This window comes from Erpetoichthys calabaricus, chromosome 6 (assembly GCF_900747795.2).
Source record: "Erpetoichthys calabaricus chromosome 6, fErpCal1.3, whole genome shotgun sequence".
Classification (NCBI taxonomy): domain Eukaryota; kingdom Metazoa; phylum Chordata; class Cladistia; order Polypteriformes; family Polypteridae; genus Erpetoichthys; species Erpetoichthys calabaricus.
The window spans coordinates 34,927,561-34,945,774 of record NC_041399.2 but is presented as its reverse complement, the minus strand read 5'-3'; the positions used below and the strand labels follow the sequence as shown (position 1 = coordinate 34,945,774).

The 18,214-nt window shown below is 35.4% G+C and overlaps 1 protein-coding gene across 11 annotated transcripts in view; it reads left to right on the top strand.

Moving 5' to 3' along the window:
* LOC114653270 (nucleolar protein 4-like) overlaps window positions 1-18,214 on the top strand; it is a 540,745-nt gene that overhangs the window by 434,460 nt on the left and 88,071 nt on the right. For 3 of the 11 annotated variants that reach the window (XM_028803474.2, XM_028803477.2, XM_028803476.2), the window contains one exon: window positions 4,966-6,249. The exons of the other annotated variants lie outside the window; for them this stretch is intronic. In XM_028803474.2, coding sequence (XP_028659307.1) covers window positions 4,966-5,159 — 194 coding nt within the window. In that variant the 3' untranslated portion in view covers window positions 5,160-6,249. Of the gene's footprint in view, window positions 1-4,965; window positions 6,250-18,214 lie in introns of those variants that run through there. 11 annotated transcript variants of the gene reach the window in all.

Genomic DNA, 18,214 nt, shown 5'->3' with positions numbered 1-18,214 from the left:
ACTTAAGTAAAAGCTAAATGAAAAACTAAACCTAAATTATAATTAAAACCACATACTTGAAAGCTAACTGAAATAAAATTAAAATGGATGCAAATGAAATAGGTCTTTTTTTCATTTTTTTAAATAAATTAATCGTCGATAGTCTACTGCTGACTGGTGGTCTCTCTGTTGGATGTGCATGTGTGGGTATGCATTTGCGGCCACACCTAAGTTATGGTTCAGCGAACAACATTTTCCAGTAGAACACAAAAAATTGAATTAGGAAATCCTCTAACAAAAGTTTACAAATGAGGAATAGCGCAGCAACACTCCACTCGGCAATCAGTTATTAGAACTTAACATGGAAAACCTTTAGGTAAATTCTTTGAATGTTGCCAATAAAGTGATCTGTTGTGAACTTTCTTTGTGCAAAATTTGGTGGTTATTCACTTTGAAGTAACTTTAACGTGGTGAAGCAAAGCTCAATCACCAAATATTTCAACAAAGCCCTAATGTCTGATATGAGGCTTTGAGATAGCAGTTTAGGAGGAATCAGGTCAACCACCAAGTCGACACAATTAATAGCAATCAGAATACTTAAACAAAGTCATGTTTTGTATATTCAGAGATATTCGGAGTGTAAGAGTATAGCAGGAAAAGTAATTTCTTTAAAATATGCAAACAAAAATACATACTGGCGTGTTACAAAAAGTGAACTGTGGAGCTCACAGGATTATAGTATGGAGATTAAACTCAGTGTGTTTAACACTGAGCTCACTCATCAGGTTCTTTTAACTATAATTCTACACATTTTCTTATACTTGCTGTCAGTCGTTAGCTGATTTGAAGGTTGAATGCTTTTGCTTGCTGGTGTACCATTTCTCAAACACCCCCATCTGTTTTGATTTTTGCCTTGCGCCTGATGTTGTTGGATTAGAACCTGGTGAATGAGGCACATTAATTCAGGAATGAATGGATCAATGGAAAAAAATATTTGTTAAAAATGTAATAATGTTTTCAGTATGTGACTCTGCTTTTAGACTCTGATGCATGCACACAGTTGTGATTTTTTAATAATTTTAATTCAGGTTTGAAGGACCTTTTAATAATCTAGATGTATGCTATATGCTATTAATTGTACGCCTAGACAGAGCATGCATTTCAACATAGACACACAAAAAAAATTGCTGTTAAATGGAGAGGCCCTGTGTGGAAATACTTCAAGAATGGCATAAACATTAACAAGAGCAAATGCAGAATCGATGATGCAGTGGGCAGGTTTGTACAATTCAGTTAAAGGGTAGAAAAGGTGGACTTAAAAACACCTTAAAATGCTCTCATAAAGACATCTATAAAAAGGTTGAGGTCCATGACATGCTGATTAAAAACACATACCTACCAAAGAAGATGAATTGACAGGTTATGTTGGTCAACAAACTACCATCAGTTGACTGAGCACAAAACAGGCACATAAATTAATTGAATGTCATAAGAGGATTTGTGAATTACCTTGCTTCCCCAGGTAATGAGAAGTATGTGGTCCAAAATTTTAATTGCCATAGTAAGCAGCTTGCTCCTCGAACAGACGGATGTTGCAACAATGCGAGTGACATGTTTTATAAAATGTTCAGAAGATAACTTTGTAGGTAGCAGGAGCCAAAACTGTCTCTCTGAGTCTTTCATAGCCATAACAGAATGTTTCTACAATCCCCTTAAATTGTACAATGTAAAAGCTAATTGAGGTAAGTCTTCAAAAATAAAACTTAAATAGAAATTGTCAAAAGTTCTTCAACTAAGCTGAAACTAAATTGAACATGAACTGAATGGTGAAAATAGTATAAAAAACAAGAACTAATTTATAAAATGAAACTAAAATAACCTTGGTGCAGAAACTGACAATTAAATAAGAGTAGAGAAGACTTAGGTGTGAATGTAAAGATCTTGATTCTTTATATTTTGTACCCTCATTGTTGCCTGCTTTTATTTTGTTTTTGTAGATTATGTCTGGTATCACTGAACAGCAAAGAGTTTGCTTCCTGATCACATTTGGATGTATCATATTGATTTTGGCCTGATAATCACAAAAATCACCCTTATATTTTCCAATCCCGTACTGTTTTATTGCAATCACCTATTTTTGTGATTTTCTTTCATATTATAAGTACACTGTACATATTCAGTACAACAATTATAAGTGGAATATCTGTGGTGATCTAAAAGTAGTGGCACAGCTACTTGTACTAGGACTGCAGCCCAGATATTTTGAGTCCTGTTGTTTCATTTGTAATTGGGACAGTCGTGCTAAAGCGTCTCATTACATTAAAATGAAATGGCAGCTCTGTAAGCATTTATGGCAGAAATGTGTGGCACAAAAACCACCTGTTGACCCAACAAAGGTATTTTTTCTTTCTTCTTTACATTAAATTTGGACTAATGAAACATTTCACAAAATTGATTAACAAGGAAGGTGAAGGGCTTCAATATTTGAGACCGATGTTTATACTAATAACTGTTAACAAAATTCGAGAAGGATTTTTCGTTGGTCCCCAAATCAGACATATCATCAATGTCAGCTGATTCAAAGATCTGTTAGGGGGGCTGGATGAAATCTCACAGAAGGCATTAAAGGGTGTTGTTAAGAATTTTCTTGGCAACTACAGAGCACTAAACTACATCCAGATGGTTGACAACGTGCTTCAAGTATACAAAACCATGAAATGCAATATGTTACTAAAGATTCATTTTCTATGTTCACACTTGGACTTCTTCCTTGCTAATCTTAGTGCAGTCAGTGACAAACATGGTTAAAGGTTTCACCAGGATATTACTATGATGGAAAAGCAAAGTCCACAGATGTGGAATCCATTAATGACGGCTGAATATTGTTACACATTGAAACGAGAAGCATCAGACGCAGAGTACAAACGAAAATCAGCAGCAAACATGTTTAGCTCAACTGCACTGATGCAATGTATCAGCTTCATTAAGTGATTACATACACTGAATTCTGTAAAAGTGAATTTCATGGTTCTCCAAATTGCTACATGATATAGTCATTCTGAAATTATATTGGTGTTCATCTTAAAACTGTCTATCATAATCACCAATGACTTTTTAGGAAGATGAACATATGAAAAAAAATTGTTGTCCATTGTATTTAATGACACATATGTATGTGTTACTCAGCAGTCGTTCGTGCAATGGATATGATAGCCTAGTGTTACGTATGGTTCTGGAGATAATAAGACATGTAAGGATTGTACCTGTACTACAAGCTAGTCTGGGTTATGAGGAACAACGCGTAGGACAGCTTAGACTTTATTCTCCTCTGCTGTCCTTCAGAATATATGAATTTATGTGGACTTAGATATTCATCAAGCGACGTTATTATTGTTTGAAATCTAGTTTTTTATCTGTCAGATGGTCTAATTGTGGTACCACAATTTAGTGTGCTTAACTTTGAATTTGGTTCTTCATTACTTGTTCTACATTGTTATCACTCTCATTGTGTGAGAAAGAAAGAAAGAAAGAAAGAAAGAAAGAAAGAAAGAAAGAAAGAAAGAAAGAAAGAAAGAAAGAAAGAAAGAAAGAAAGAAAGATTAGTTATTTTTGCTACTTATAAATTTTAATCTCTCTGTTCTGCTTTGCCCATGCCAGATGAAATGCTGTAGTTTAATTTTTGAAAGTCAATGAACAATAGTCTGTCCTGAAATGTTTAAACCTCATCTTCAAAGTTTTCACAGCTATTTTTGCCAAAAGAGCAACAATCAAAAATATATCAATGCTTCAGTGAGTAGAAAAGCAATTAAAATTAATTATTTTGAAAATTTGTTCTGAATATTTTATTTAAATATGCTAAAGTAAACCTTTTTTCTCACAACTTTCATCGCTATATAATAAGCTCTGCCAACAAAAGGCACACACCATCAGATTTCCAACAGGTTATGTAAGTTAAAGAATTAAAGACTGGCTGAGAGAGTGCTTATTTCTTTTCATGGCCAGGTTCTTTCTAATTCACAGCGATGGATAATTATGACATCGAAACAAAGAATGTTACTTTTCAATAATGCAATAGCAAACAATGCAGAAGTCAAGTGAATGACAAAGTAAAAGAATTAATGTTCTGCAAAGGTCCACTTCTGTCAGTCTGTGAACAAAATAGTTTGCAGTCATAACATGAATAATACAGTAAAAATCAGTCAGTTCAGTAGCCATTAGCAATGCTAGTAGTATCTTGGCTTTAATGAAAAAAGTACCTAAAACATGAAATTTTCTTGGTGTGCCCAGACTTTTGACTGGTAGTCTATGCCGTGTAACATGCCAACACAGAAATATACATGACACCAGTAATATTTAGCTATTTATGTTATACTCCAGTATATATATATAATAAAAAGATAAATTGACTGGTATGTATATGCTCCAGTTCCACTGTGTTTTCTGTGATGATATTACATGTGGTGATACAAAACCTCCTTGCACCATAAATGTTCATCTATTTTCTAGTTAGCCTAGGGGTGAGGCTTCAGTGTGCAATGCCATAATGTGGGTTTTCTGTTTTTTTTGTTGTTTTTTTTTCATTTCCTTCCACATCCCTGAGAAAGACAAATTAACCCTGCGTGAGTCAGTAGGGAAGCAGGTTGGCACAGCAATTGGCATGCCTACCTCTCAGCTTCAGGGGCCATGGGTGGAATTCTATTGTGGTCGCTGTCTGAGTTTTCATATTCTCTCCATACTATCTTGATATTCAGAGATGTGCATATTAAATTGATTGTTAAATCTAAATTGACCATGTATGAGTGAGTGTGAGCATCCCCCATGTATTACCATCACATGTTTTCTAGGATAGACTCAAGCTCTCAACAATCCTGAAATGAAATAAAGTGGGTTCAGAACTTAGATTAATGGATATACAGTTACTATGTGGAAGTAATTAGGTTCAATTTGTACCTTTTGACATGTTTTTTTCTTTTTTGCTACTTATAGGACCTACTGATCTAAGTATGAAGAGAACAACGGCACAGAATTCAGGCCCCTCCAGCAGTTCAAGTTCCAGACCTCAGCTGAACGTCACTGAAATCAATGCAGTCAGGCAGCTTATTGCTGGCTACAGAGAGTCAGCTGCATTTCTCCTTCGCTCCGCTGATGAACTTGAAAACCTGATCTTACAGCAAAACTGATCCCAATGACCTCTGGACAGCACCACATGAAGCAAAGACGGCTTCCTGTGAAGGGAATTTGGCTTATTTTTCTCGATGCCTCTTCATTGCACTGTATCTGCTTATGAAAACCCCTTTTTTTGGCTGCCATAGAAATAATGTTGACCTTACACCCAAGCGCCCCCTTCCTCTGCAGTGTCAAAGAACACTGGCTGCTTTGAATCATTGACCTCTGGTATTTCACAAGGTACCTCACCGCTTACGGAGTTACTTGCTTGAACTATCATTTATCGGCAAATCAAACTGATTCAAAAAAAAAAAAAAATTAACAAATGCAATGGACTTTTGTTTTGATTGCTGTACTTTTTATTATTTGTTCTATTGTCCGGATTGATTTTTTTCTTGTCTTAGGTGAATGGGATAAGAATTTAAATGATAATGTGAATTATGAAATGATCTGATATGGACATGCAATATTATTGCAGGGTGCTACTGACTGTTTTCTTAGACCTTTAACTGGATAATGAAACTTTTTATATAACAGTGTTTTATTGCGTTATTGTACAGTAGTGATAATGTGGGACCAACTATGTGAAAATCAATCTTTTACTTAACCCTTTAAGGGCCGCTATTTCTCATATGGTAGCTTTTCCAGCACATATACTGTTGAATTTAATATTCAATATTAGAAAGAAAGAAAGAAAGAAAGAAAGAAAGAAAGAAAGAAAGAAAGAAAGAAAGAAAGAAAGAAAGAAAGAAAGAAAGAGAAAGAAGCACTCAGTTTTTAAAGAGGTTTGGAGAAAATATGTTTGAATTAAAGGTCATTGGTAGAACTTATGTTTTATCAATTAGTGATAATACTGCAGCAAAGGCAGACATGTTAATGAATGGTGATTATTAGTATCTCTGATTTTTTTCTTTCATAAATGCAAAAGATATGTTGACTCTGACTCTCACGGTATAGTCCATTTTCTTCATAATCATTTACATTATGATGATATTTTGGAAATACATTTCAGCAGAGTTTTCCAATATGGACATATTTATTTTAAACACTGAGGTGGTGCCTTGAAAATACTGAAAAGTGTAAAAAAAATAACAAAGCAACAAGCATATGAGAGGTGAAAGTGAGCAGAGGCAAATAAAGTGCAATATTTCAAAAACACATATCATTTATGACATTTAACCCTTGTCCTGGAGTAAACAAGTTGGTAAAATGAGTGAGCATCATGAAGGAGAGATCATTTTCGGTACTAACCATTGTACTACGGACAGCATACCAGAACTTTGAATTGTTTAATTATGTTCAGTGATACTTGTTTATTTAAAGATATATGTACAGCATATATTTCAGGAGATGCATGTAGGCACATTTGAATGCCGTTTCACATGTACGGTCAGTACTGGGCTGTTGTCAAATCTTACTTATCCAGCAGTTTTCTGCCTTGCTTATCCTTTTCAGAGTCGCACTCTGTTGGGTTTTCTCCCACGGTCAACAGACCAAAGTTGTCTGTATCATCACAGGGTCTACACCCAAATGTCTATTAGGGAACTTCAGAATTGTCTATTTTTTCAGTGGCGTCTTTAATATGATGGAGCAAATCATGGTACGTGGAGGAAACTCATTTAAACATTGGAAAAAAACATGCAAACCGTGCACAACAGACACCTCAGCCTAAACTCTATTGTATTGTTATTTAATTCTCTAAATTTGTATTTCTGTGTAAGTGCCATTTCAAAAAATGTGAAAGCCATAGAAAAAGTCACACATATTTAACATGGTTCATACTCAGATGTCACCAGTGGTTGTCTCTGTCTGTAAGTCACACATCTCATTATAACCTGTGATAATTCTGTCTGAGAAGAGGCTCACACTTGCCAGGAGAGACTCTTGCAGTAACCAGTCAAGTCAAAGACAAGTCCTTGTAAAACGTTTACCACCAGAAAGGGGAATCATCCTGAAACATAATGTTAGGGGTTTGCTTCTCAGTCCCATAACTAATCAATCACAATTACAGTCATTCTTTTTTGGTTGGAAGGGGGACTCTCGTAGAACTTGTAATGGCCAAAGGGACAGCTATGCTGTGGCTTCAGGCAGTTATGCCCCCACTACCCCCCGTTTCCTATTGTGAAACTCTTTTTAAACTCTTATAAGCAATGGTGTCTAATAAGTTTTTCCCACAGTTCATTCCCCAAAATTAACAAAACATCTCCAACCTAAAAGTTCTAAGTACACTGTACAGTCTTCAAAATAAGAAACCTGCATTTTGATTAGCACAGAAATATCATGCAAACTTGCACCAATCCATCTACTTTCTGAACCTTCTGTAGTAAACCTGTGGCGACAGTGCTGGGCATAAGGCAAGAGCCATCCTTAAAAAGAACAGCGGTCCATTGCAGTGCCCACTTTGACATTCGCTCATGTCAGGCAAATTATTATCCTTAGAATAAATGGAGAATAAACTTATACCAACTCCACACAGGCATTGACCAGGCCGAGATTCAAATTCTAGTGGAGTTATGCGGCAGCAGCACTAATCCTCATGCCACTCTGCCATCTATTAGGTGTTAGGTTGGATACTTTATCTTAGTTCAGTTGTTCCAACCCTTCCTGGAACTTTTTGTATAAATTTGCAATCAATTTTTGGGTTTTCTATTTCAAAGATTTTGGTGATGACATTTATTTTCTGCTTTCGGGCTTAGCTTTTATTTTTGTGGAATAATTTAAAATGTTTCCGCTGTTACGTTTTGAGCCCCTGTTTTGGGGACGTGTGCTCGGAAGTTGTGAACCATCAATCACGACACAACAAAATAAAAGCTCACTGCAAGGTCATATCCAGAGCCAAGTTCATAGATTCAATAAAATAAGTTCTTCCTTTTACCACAGTTAACGTTCTGCTGACTAAATACCATAGTTTTCTTTTTTTTCAACTGTGATAGTGTTCTCGTGTTTTGGTGTTGACTACTGTAATTCTTGTTCTCCTGGTATTCAACCCATTATTGTCATTTGACCACATTGTTCTTCTTTGCGCTTCCTGCAAAGCACATGGGTAACAAGGTGGAGGAGTGGCAGAGCAACATGAAGACGCACAAAACTGTGGCCACTGAAATATAATGGTGGACATCTTTGTAAGTTTACTCAAATGGTAAAGTTTTAGAATTTATTTTGACATAAATTTTATTTCATTTTCAAAAAGCAGAACATTACAGTGGCATAATACTCAATAAAACACAGTAACATAACTGGTACAACAGTTTACTTCAGAATCAATCCAGAAAAAAACAAAATACAAAACAAAAAGGAAAAATAAAACAAGCAAAAACAAGATTCAACTGCCACCCAAGAGAAAGAGAAAAAAGAAGGGAGACACAAGCAGAAAAACTCCATCTAATTTTTTTTAAATATAACAGAACAATTAATAGCATAAAAGAGTCAATCACAGGCACAGCATGCTTATTCTTAAATAATAATGAATTCTTGCTATGTTTTTTAAAAAGTTTTGGACATATCCTCTAAAAAGAGACTGACATTTTCTACTTTGAGAACATACAGAATGGCGCTTACCCACGTGGTAGCAGGGTGCTATAGGCTGTTGCAGTCGATTTCACTGTATGCACTTTAATGCCATCTGGGATTACACAAAATATCGCTGTTCATGGATTAGGAGTGATTGTGACGCCAAGGCTGTCCAAGGAGTAGATTTTTGTACAAAATGATATTAATGTAGTGCAATACCAAAAAATACAGCCTAGTGATGCTGGAGCTTGATGGCCTTGTGTACAGGTTGGATCTTGCCTAGGGTTAATTGTGGACTATTTTATACGAGATAAACATGATTGATGAAAGATCTTTTGCTGAATTATGGAATGCTTGGCATATATCAAGTAGATCTAGAGAGGATTCTGGGTATGGCTCCTTTTCTGAGATGCTAGTTGAAAGGTCCCACCACTCTCCCGAATCATTGAATGGTAGATTCTTTGATTTTTTTTTATATATTTATGTTGTTGAAATGCAGTCTGAGTCTTCATCAAGACTAACCGGTATTGCCTCTGGAATACATATGTGTATGAGATGTGGAAAGTTGGGTACATTTCTTTTAGCAAAATATATAAATAGTTTATTGGAAAAAAAAGTGTCTTACTGGAAAGTTATATTTGGGGTGCAATTATTCATATGAAGATCTCTAAGCATTTTCCATAAGTTAAATGATGAGAAGGTTTTAGAAGATTGAATGTTAAACATGAGGTTATAAGGTTAGAATATTAAACATATAACATGACTAAGCCTTTTGAAAAGCTGTTTTGATAATCACATTATGCAAAGTGTTTATATATGCAAGTAATTGAGCACAGTGGTTACAAATCTTATTAAATACTGAATTATTATGTAGAAAATGGACACAAAATGGTAAGCTGTTATTGTTCAGAATTTGTACCTTTTCAGTTTTTTTGTAGCATCTCCTCTTCAACAAGCCTGTGATTTAAATTGACTACTTATATGTATGCTTTTTTTTCCCAATATTTTGAACCCCTTTGGAATTAGAAACAGGAGCCAAGGCCAGACTGGTCCCAGGTGTTTTTTAAGCAGAGACCCTCTTGCTTGTACATCAGTGATATGAAACATCTTATATTTGCATTTTTGCCCCATGAAAAATATTTCTGATATGACTGCAGTGCTTATTGTTCCTTTTGCTGCTTTTGTTTCTCTTAAGGCCATGTCACATAATTAGTGAGTCAGAGGTAGTCAGCAGTGTTCCTGTGAAGTCCAGTTGTGTATTCTGACATACCTAATGATTCACTCCAACTACTTCACAACTCGCCTCAACATTTTGATTTTGTATTTAGTCATTTGGGTGGGCCCTGTGTGTATTAGGGCTGACAACCAATGAATGCTTATCTGTAGATAAACTGCATATAATGCAGCAATGAGGACTAAAGGACAGGTGTTTTTGACCTGTCCTGGACCTTAGAAACAGAAGAGAAGCCTCTCATCTGTCAAATGTTTTATGTACAACAATAGAATGGAAACAAGAGAAAAAGGGCAGAGAATGTGGCAAAACTCTTTACCTGTCAACCCTTCAAACAGCACTGTGCGGAAAGGGGACGAGCAGGTCAGCCCACAGTCCCTCAATTTGGCATGCCCAGCAATTTCCAGTCGTGTAAACTGACATGGCCTGGGGAAGAAATCAGCAACTGCAGTCGTGTAGCTCTCTTTTAAATCTATGGCACTGTACTGACACATTAGCAGTTGTGACTTTTGTTATTCTTACCAATTATACACAAATTGAAGAAGGCTAAACAAATCCATATGAGAGGTATAGAAAAGTTAATATTTTTTCCTTTATTATAATAATGACAATTTTATTAAGTGAAATGTAATTTCCAAAATATATGATAAAACATCAAAGAAAGTTTGCCACAATCTTGATGTTTTATTAATATGACAACATTGATACACTGGGTGCAGAATACTGAATTATAGCTAAAACCAGTTTCAATATATATTATATCATATCATATCTCTCTTTTGGAGGTACATATCTGAAGGAAAACTACTTAAATCAGTTTTAGTCATCATTCGCAGATTTTGCAGGAAGATCTCCTGAATATTAAAAAATGCTAAAGGCGTGAGTGTTTGGTTAATTGGAAATTGAAAATCTCCCCTTTATGAGTGTGAGTGTGGGTGGATGTTGCCCTGATGCTGCTAGATAGACTCCGGCCCCAAGACCCTTAATTATATTAAGCAGGTTTTTTTCTTATGTTATTTGGTTAAATTGAAAGGGTATAAATATCTTTAGCAAATGCACAAAATTATTACGAGAAGATGAAAAATGCAGGCACTCTATGTAGAGCACCTTACCATATCTAAAGTAACAGGCTGGCAATTCACTCAAGAGACAGGAATGAACTGTAGTTGCCTTGATGTTCTTGGTCCATTTTTATGGCAGAGCTTGGTCTTAGTGTATGCCATCTGAAATCAAATGACAATTGACATCAAGCTTAGATAATCCACAATAATTTGTTATATTTATATCTTAGTGCTGGGGTTACAAATATGGATCTAGGTCTTAAAGGGTTAAAGCATGAAATTTTTCATTGTACATTTAGAGCGAGGTGAGCTTAAGACAATTGAGAAAACATCACTGTAGCAGACATTCTGAACAACAGCACAAGGGGATGCATTTTTAGGAACAGGCAGTCTGAGTAACTCGGAGTGTCTGCTTAGCATGTTGTGACTGAATGGGCTTTAATGAAAGAGATGGTGATCATGTTTTTGGGTCCAGGCACCTAAAATACATTGGGTAGTTTTGTTTTCATTTATTTTTTTACTTTTACACTGCAGGGAATCACTTGCCTGTAGTTTTTACTGATTGTCTTTAGCTTATGTGTATTCATTTGAAATGCTTCGGGTTCACACTATTTAAAAAAATAATAAAAGTATAAGCTATAGATTACTATAATAATATTATACAGTATCAAATAAAAGAATAACAAACAAAATATTTACTGCCCAAACTTAAACAAGCGGTTGACCTGACCCCAAGAGGATTCCTAAAGAAATCCACACATCCTCCTTCAAAAGACAGTGTTAGGTGGCCCAAATCCCTCTCTAATTCACCTCACTGTCCTCTTTCTCCAGTCTGCTGCCATTAACCCCCCCTGCCCGGTGAAGCTTTTATTCAACTTTCCTACCATTACTATACATATATACTGTATATGCGCCACACACACACACACACACATATATATACAATATATATATATATGTGAGTGTGTGTGTGTATGTTTCATATATATATAAATGTCTCATATATGCTGCACATGTCATATATGTATTTATATATATATATATATATATATATATATACACACACACACACACACACATGTACCTACATGTAGATAGATACATTACTAATTATACTCTGTTTACCCAGATATTTAATTCCTGCTAAACACATTGTTATTCTTGATTCATAAAGTATATAACATACATACACCCATCCACACAAACACACATACATATCAGAATAAAGAATGGCAAAATGTATGAAAATACATTTTGTTCATCGAACTTTAAATGATCAGTTCTCTGTAGTGTCCAAAGTGTCTAAATTTGCTGAAGCGTTTCCATTTCAGCCTCTCAATGCTCTGAACATGGAATTTAAGAGAGACGTGCTACCTTAAAGTAAGCAAGGCACCCACCACTGGCTTCTGGAGCCCCTGAATAAACTTTACTGTGACAGCTTTAGACGCATATCCAGGAAACGCGAGACATATCACAGTAAAGCCATCTCTATTCTACAGGTACGGTATCTCTGTGATTGCTGCTGCTTTTATTTTTATTTTTTTAACTGTTATTATTATATTGTAGGGGGAGGGGGTGGAGAGGGAGTTTGCTTTCAGTTTTTATATGTACATTTTTCCTTTGTTTTTTGTGAGATGTAAATTATTGAATGTTGCAAGGTTGCAAGTGACAATCTGAAATCTTTGCACTCTCCTGTATATTTTTCAATTTCAAACTGCAATTGAATTGAGGCTGTTAAATGCTTCTTGAGTAATTTATATATAGTTTCCATGCTGAACTTCGGTACAATTCCGTTGCAACTGAATGCAGTTCTCACAGTTTTTGTAGTTGTACTTAATGGGCTGTAACATATTTTTATACTGGTGAGTATATATTATTGATGTTTTGTTTGATTTTTCTGTAGAAACGTTTGATAACAGTGTTGTGATAATGTCTTCTGTTCGGCTTTTGTGGCAAATATTTGACCTATAGAATTCCTTTACTTTTTCAGTAATTGAGCCTAACTGTGTGCATATGAAATCTGCCTTATGACAAGTAAAACCTTGTTTTTTGTTTTGCTTTCTTTCCAAACTGTTGTGAGGCAGTTCATATAAATATGAATAAATTAATATGTTATTATTGTTTCTGTTTAACAATATCTGACTATGATTGTGACCAAGTAATGTGCACTTTCTATTGTAATTGTGGACACATTCATGCATTTTTTAGTGTTTCTTACATTTCTTGCTGAAAGTAATGAAATGAAAATCTTTGTGACACTGTTGATGTACATGTGAAGAGTCTTATTAATAACATACATGTTGTTGAATTTTCAATAAATATTGTTAAAAAGAAACATTGCATTTCTATAGTATGCTTAAATGACTTTTTGCAAATGAGGAGCAGTGGCATACTGTACAGGAACAAAAATGAGTGTCACTTTTGAGGCCAGGGAATGCTTGTAAAGTGTTTACCATTTAAATTAATTGTAATCGGGTGTTCATGTTTCCAAAAACACTAAAAAGAGGTTTTCAGGAAATCATGGAGATGTTTGCTCACACCAAATGTCGCTACTTCAGATTGCAGTTACTTGGCTCATACTTTAGTGCAGTGATTCTTAACCTTTTTTGAGTTACAGACCCCTTTAAGAATCTAATGAAAGCTATGGACCCCCTTCCCCAGAAATATTCACATAAACACAACTTTGCATGCAATAAATATAATGTACTTTATTTATCGAGATTTGATTGTCTCATACATATATGACATACAGAAAGTATTATTAAACTGTAAAGTAAACAATCTAAAAAACACTCCTTTTTTATGCAAAAAGTAATGGCCACTCATTATAATTATGAAATACAATTCTCTTGTGCAAATTAAAACAGATATACTACTACTACTACATTTTCTACTACCATTACTACTACTACTACATCTACTCTAAATCAATAGTACCGGGATGTATAGTGAATAGAAATGTTAATTTTTATCTGACCTTCACAGACCCCCTGAAACTCATCCATGGACCCCCTAGGGGTCCACGGACCTCAGGTTAAGAACCCCTGGTGTAGTGGTTGTAATGCGGCTCACTCATTAAATGAATGTAGCCTGAATTATTTCAAGTTTGTAAGAACTTTTTTGACTATAAATGAAATAGCGGTCCTATATTTATCCTTTTGATACCTAATATCAGATACTTTAACTCTTGTCCTTGAGTAGTTTTTTCATGGGCAAATTTCACTTTTACTTGAGTCACCTTCTAGGATAATATCTACCGTTACTGGGGTATGGCCATTGGGTACTTAATACGACACCAGTAGGCTACTAATTAGGTTTCCATCTTGGGTTAGAATGGGCTTTTTTTGTAACAGGATTATGTTTACTGTTCATCGAGAAAAATGGATTGTTGCTCTGTACTATCAAGAGGGAAAGAATTAACTTTTCGATACGAGTTTTCTCATATCTTGCTGCACATAAGAAACAGAATTGACAACCATAAGCATACTTTCAATAAAACACCCAAAGAGAACATTTCATAATTACATCTATAATTTTTAAATCTTCAGTATTTACAATATATGCATATTTTTCCTGTGTTGGTTATGGGTAATCCAGAAAACATTTTAACCTTGTACATGGTTTTCTGCCTTACTCCATGCTGTCCGTGCAACGTGGCCACAGAGAGCTTAAACAACTCAGCACATCCACATAAAAACGACAAGGGTGAGCTTTCTTGAAGGCTTTTAATGGACGTACCTCGTTGTAAACTGATATATATACAAAAGAAACATATAGGTATTTACTGGTGTACAACCAAAGACAATAAATAATGCTTGCAAAGCAATACATAGCATACATTAAACAATAAAGCTTTAAAAGACACTTACAAGGTGAGAGATTTCCACGGTTGGATCAAGACAAAGAGAAGCGCGTAGACCGTAGACAGAGGTTTAAATTGCTGTGTACCACAACTAACCAGACCCAGGGGTTTATATTCTTTTAAAGATACGCTTCGGAAGTGATCAAAACAAGAGATAAAGAGGTGCCTACGTGAGACACATGGGGTGTATTGTATTTAAATGTTTATTATGGGACCTACATGCTTTACGTCAGTTTCATAGACATTTATGACACCACTGTGAGTGTGGGATGTGACTGACTGGTGTGTTAATAAATGACAAGACAAAGGGGGAGCACAGCTCAACAAATAACAGCTAATAGCATGTGGAGCAGAACACATTTTATTAATGACTAGCAAAATAACCGCGCTTCGCAGCGGAGAAGTAGTGTGTTAAAGAGGTTATGTAAACATATATATACATATACATATATACATATATATACATATCTACATATACACATATCCACATATACATATATATACATATATATCTATCTATCTATCTATATACATATACTGTATATATACATATACACATCCACATATATATACATATATATATATACACATATCAACATATATATACACATACATATACACACATACATACACACACACATATACATATATACATATACACATACATACATACACATACATATATATATACACACATACATACATACACACATATATATATATATATATATATATATATATATATATATATACACATAGACACATATATATACATATACATATTTACATATCTACATATATATACACATTATATACGTATCTACTTATATATATAGCCAAATCCCCACGCTTCGCAGTGGCGAAGTACTGCTTTTAAATTTTTATTAAGAAGAAAAGAAAACCTTTTTAAATTGAGGGGAAAATATACCAATAACAATTTGTTAAGGATCTGTTTTTTTGTGAAGCTGCCTTTACACAGCCTCTCCACTGTTTTATAAACGAACGCCATATAAGGCCGTCCTTTCTCCTTGCTTAGCAGTTCTGTATTGTTTTATTGTTCGTTTATTACGATTGTTATAGTTATTGTGTAGCTATTTGAGACACACTTTTCTGTTCAGGTACCCATTTCCTTTATGTAATCCGCGGATTCTCCGCTATTTTTTGTTCGTTTATTACGATTAAAGTTATTTATTGATTCCCTTCTTTAGCTGACTGCCTGCTCATATAAGGCGCTCTGCTGTTTTTTTGTGAAGCAGCCTTTACCCAGCTTCTCCGTTGTTTTATAAACGAACGCCATATAAGGCCATCCTTTTTCCTTGCTTCGCTAAGGAAGCAGCCTTTTTATTTAATCCACGGGTTCTCTGCTGTTTTATTGTTCGTTTATTACGATTGTTATAGTTCTCTTCGTATACCACATTGTCAGTTCAGCACTCCGGTTGTAATATGACCAAGCCGTGCAAGCTTACTGTTGAGAATGCAACGTATAGTTGTACAGGAGAAAACCAATCTTGCCTCAAATCAATGGCAACCTTTTGTAGGTCTATGAACTTAATTTAAACTTTAGGTTTACACGGTGCTTTGTTTCCAAAGTACCTGCACTCATGAATATGTCTGTATGCGTCAGTCGCTTCATATTCTTTTCCTACATTATCAATTGTGTAATGTGTTTTTTGAACAGGTTTTATTCATCGAAGTGATCACTCGTGCTGCGTTCAGTCAGTTCACGTGAGCCGCTCTCTTGTGTGATGTTGCGATGTCCACGGCTTTATTTAATGTTAGCTAAGACCCGGCACTTAAAAGTTTCTCGCTACAGCAATTTTAACTCTGTTACAAAGTGATCCAAAGTCTCGTTTATACCTCGTGTCTTCTCATTAAACTTGTATGTTGCGAATATGGTATTGCAAACGGCAGCGGGAGCGTTTCTATAAACTTAATTTAAACTTACGGTTTACACCGTGCTTTGTTTCCACAGTAGCTGCACTTATGAATATGCTTGTATGCGTCACTCGCTCGCTTCTTATTGTTTCGCTGCCTTCTCAATTGTGTAATGAATGTTTTCTTCAGTGCTGTTTGGGGCTCTTCTTTGTTTTCTACGTACTGCGTTCACAGTCAATTCACGTGATTACGTGGGAGGCGTGATGACACGATACGCAACTCCGCCTCCCACGGCCATCGAGCTGCAGTCTATTACAGTATATGGACAAAAAAGAGGTTCTAGTTATGACCATTACGCGTAGAATTTCGAAATGAAACCTGCCTAACTTTTGTAAGTAAGCTGTAAGGAATGAGCCTGCCAAATTTTAGCCTTCCACCTACACGGGAAGTTGGAGAATTAGTGATGAGTGAGTGAGTGAGTGAGTGAGTGAGTGAGTGAGTGAGTGAGTCAGTGAGGGCTTTGCCTTTTATTAGTATAGAAAAGATCCATATAGATAATTTTTAAAATCACTGAAAGATGTGTTCTTAATTGGTAATACATTTTTGCTACCCCCAATATAATAAAAATAGTGGAGTACTATAAACAAATGAGTAAAATTATTAATGTAAAGCAAATATTTATATATGAAATTAAATGGTACGTCTTCTGTCAAAACGATTTTTGATGATCTGATTTTCCTACATTATTTCAGATTTTTCGTACAGAGTGTCATCTTCAACTGAAACCTAATACTGTGAAGAAAACAGTTTATTTCTTGTATAGCTCAAAATCAAACAAGGAAGGCCTCGATGTGCTTTAACATGCCCTGTTTATTTACAGCCTCCCCAACATTTATTCTCCAAAAAGACAAGAAAAAAAATTACCAAAAAAAACTTGTATTGAAAAACAATAGAAGAAATCTTGGGAAGGGCACTTCAGAGAGAGACCCCTTTCCAGTTAGGTTGGGCATGCAAAAGGTATCAGAAAATGGGGTAAATACAACACACAAAACTTAACACAAGTAATCCTCTTCACAGAGCTGGATGGCCAATCGCTCATGGCCACCTCACAAATACAATACAACAGTACAAACTGCTTTGTTCTTGCACAGCACTCCTCAACATGTGCAGGCACGGAGCATGGCGACAACATTCGATGCAAAATGCAAGAATAGATTACACCACTCACTAAATTCAGAGAACTATCACATATGAGGATACAAATTTCTTAAAATACATCAAAATCACAGTAGAAAATAATTAATTTAAACAAAACACAACAATACCTGTCCATCAATTAATTGTAGAGCCCCGTCCAGAATGTAGAAATGCAGTCAGACAAGCCGGGCACAGTCAGAGTCCTGGAGAGCTCGGACAACAAGCCATTCTACAGCTGAGTCAGTGGCTGGGCCGGCCAATCAGATGACCCTTCTACCCGATGATTCCAGATTTCCTTTAACTCAGACTTTTCCATAGGCAGTAAGCAGTGGC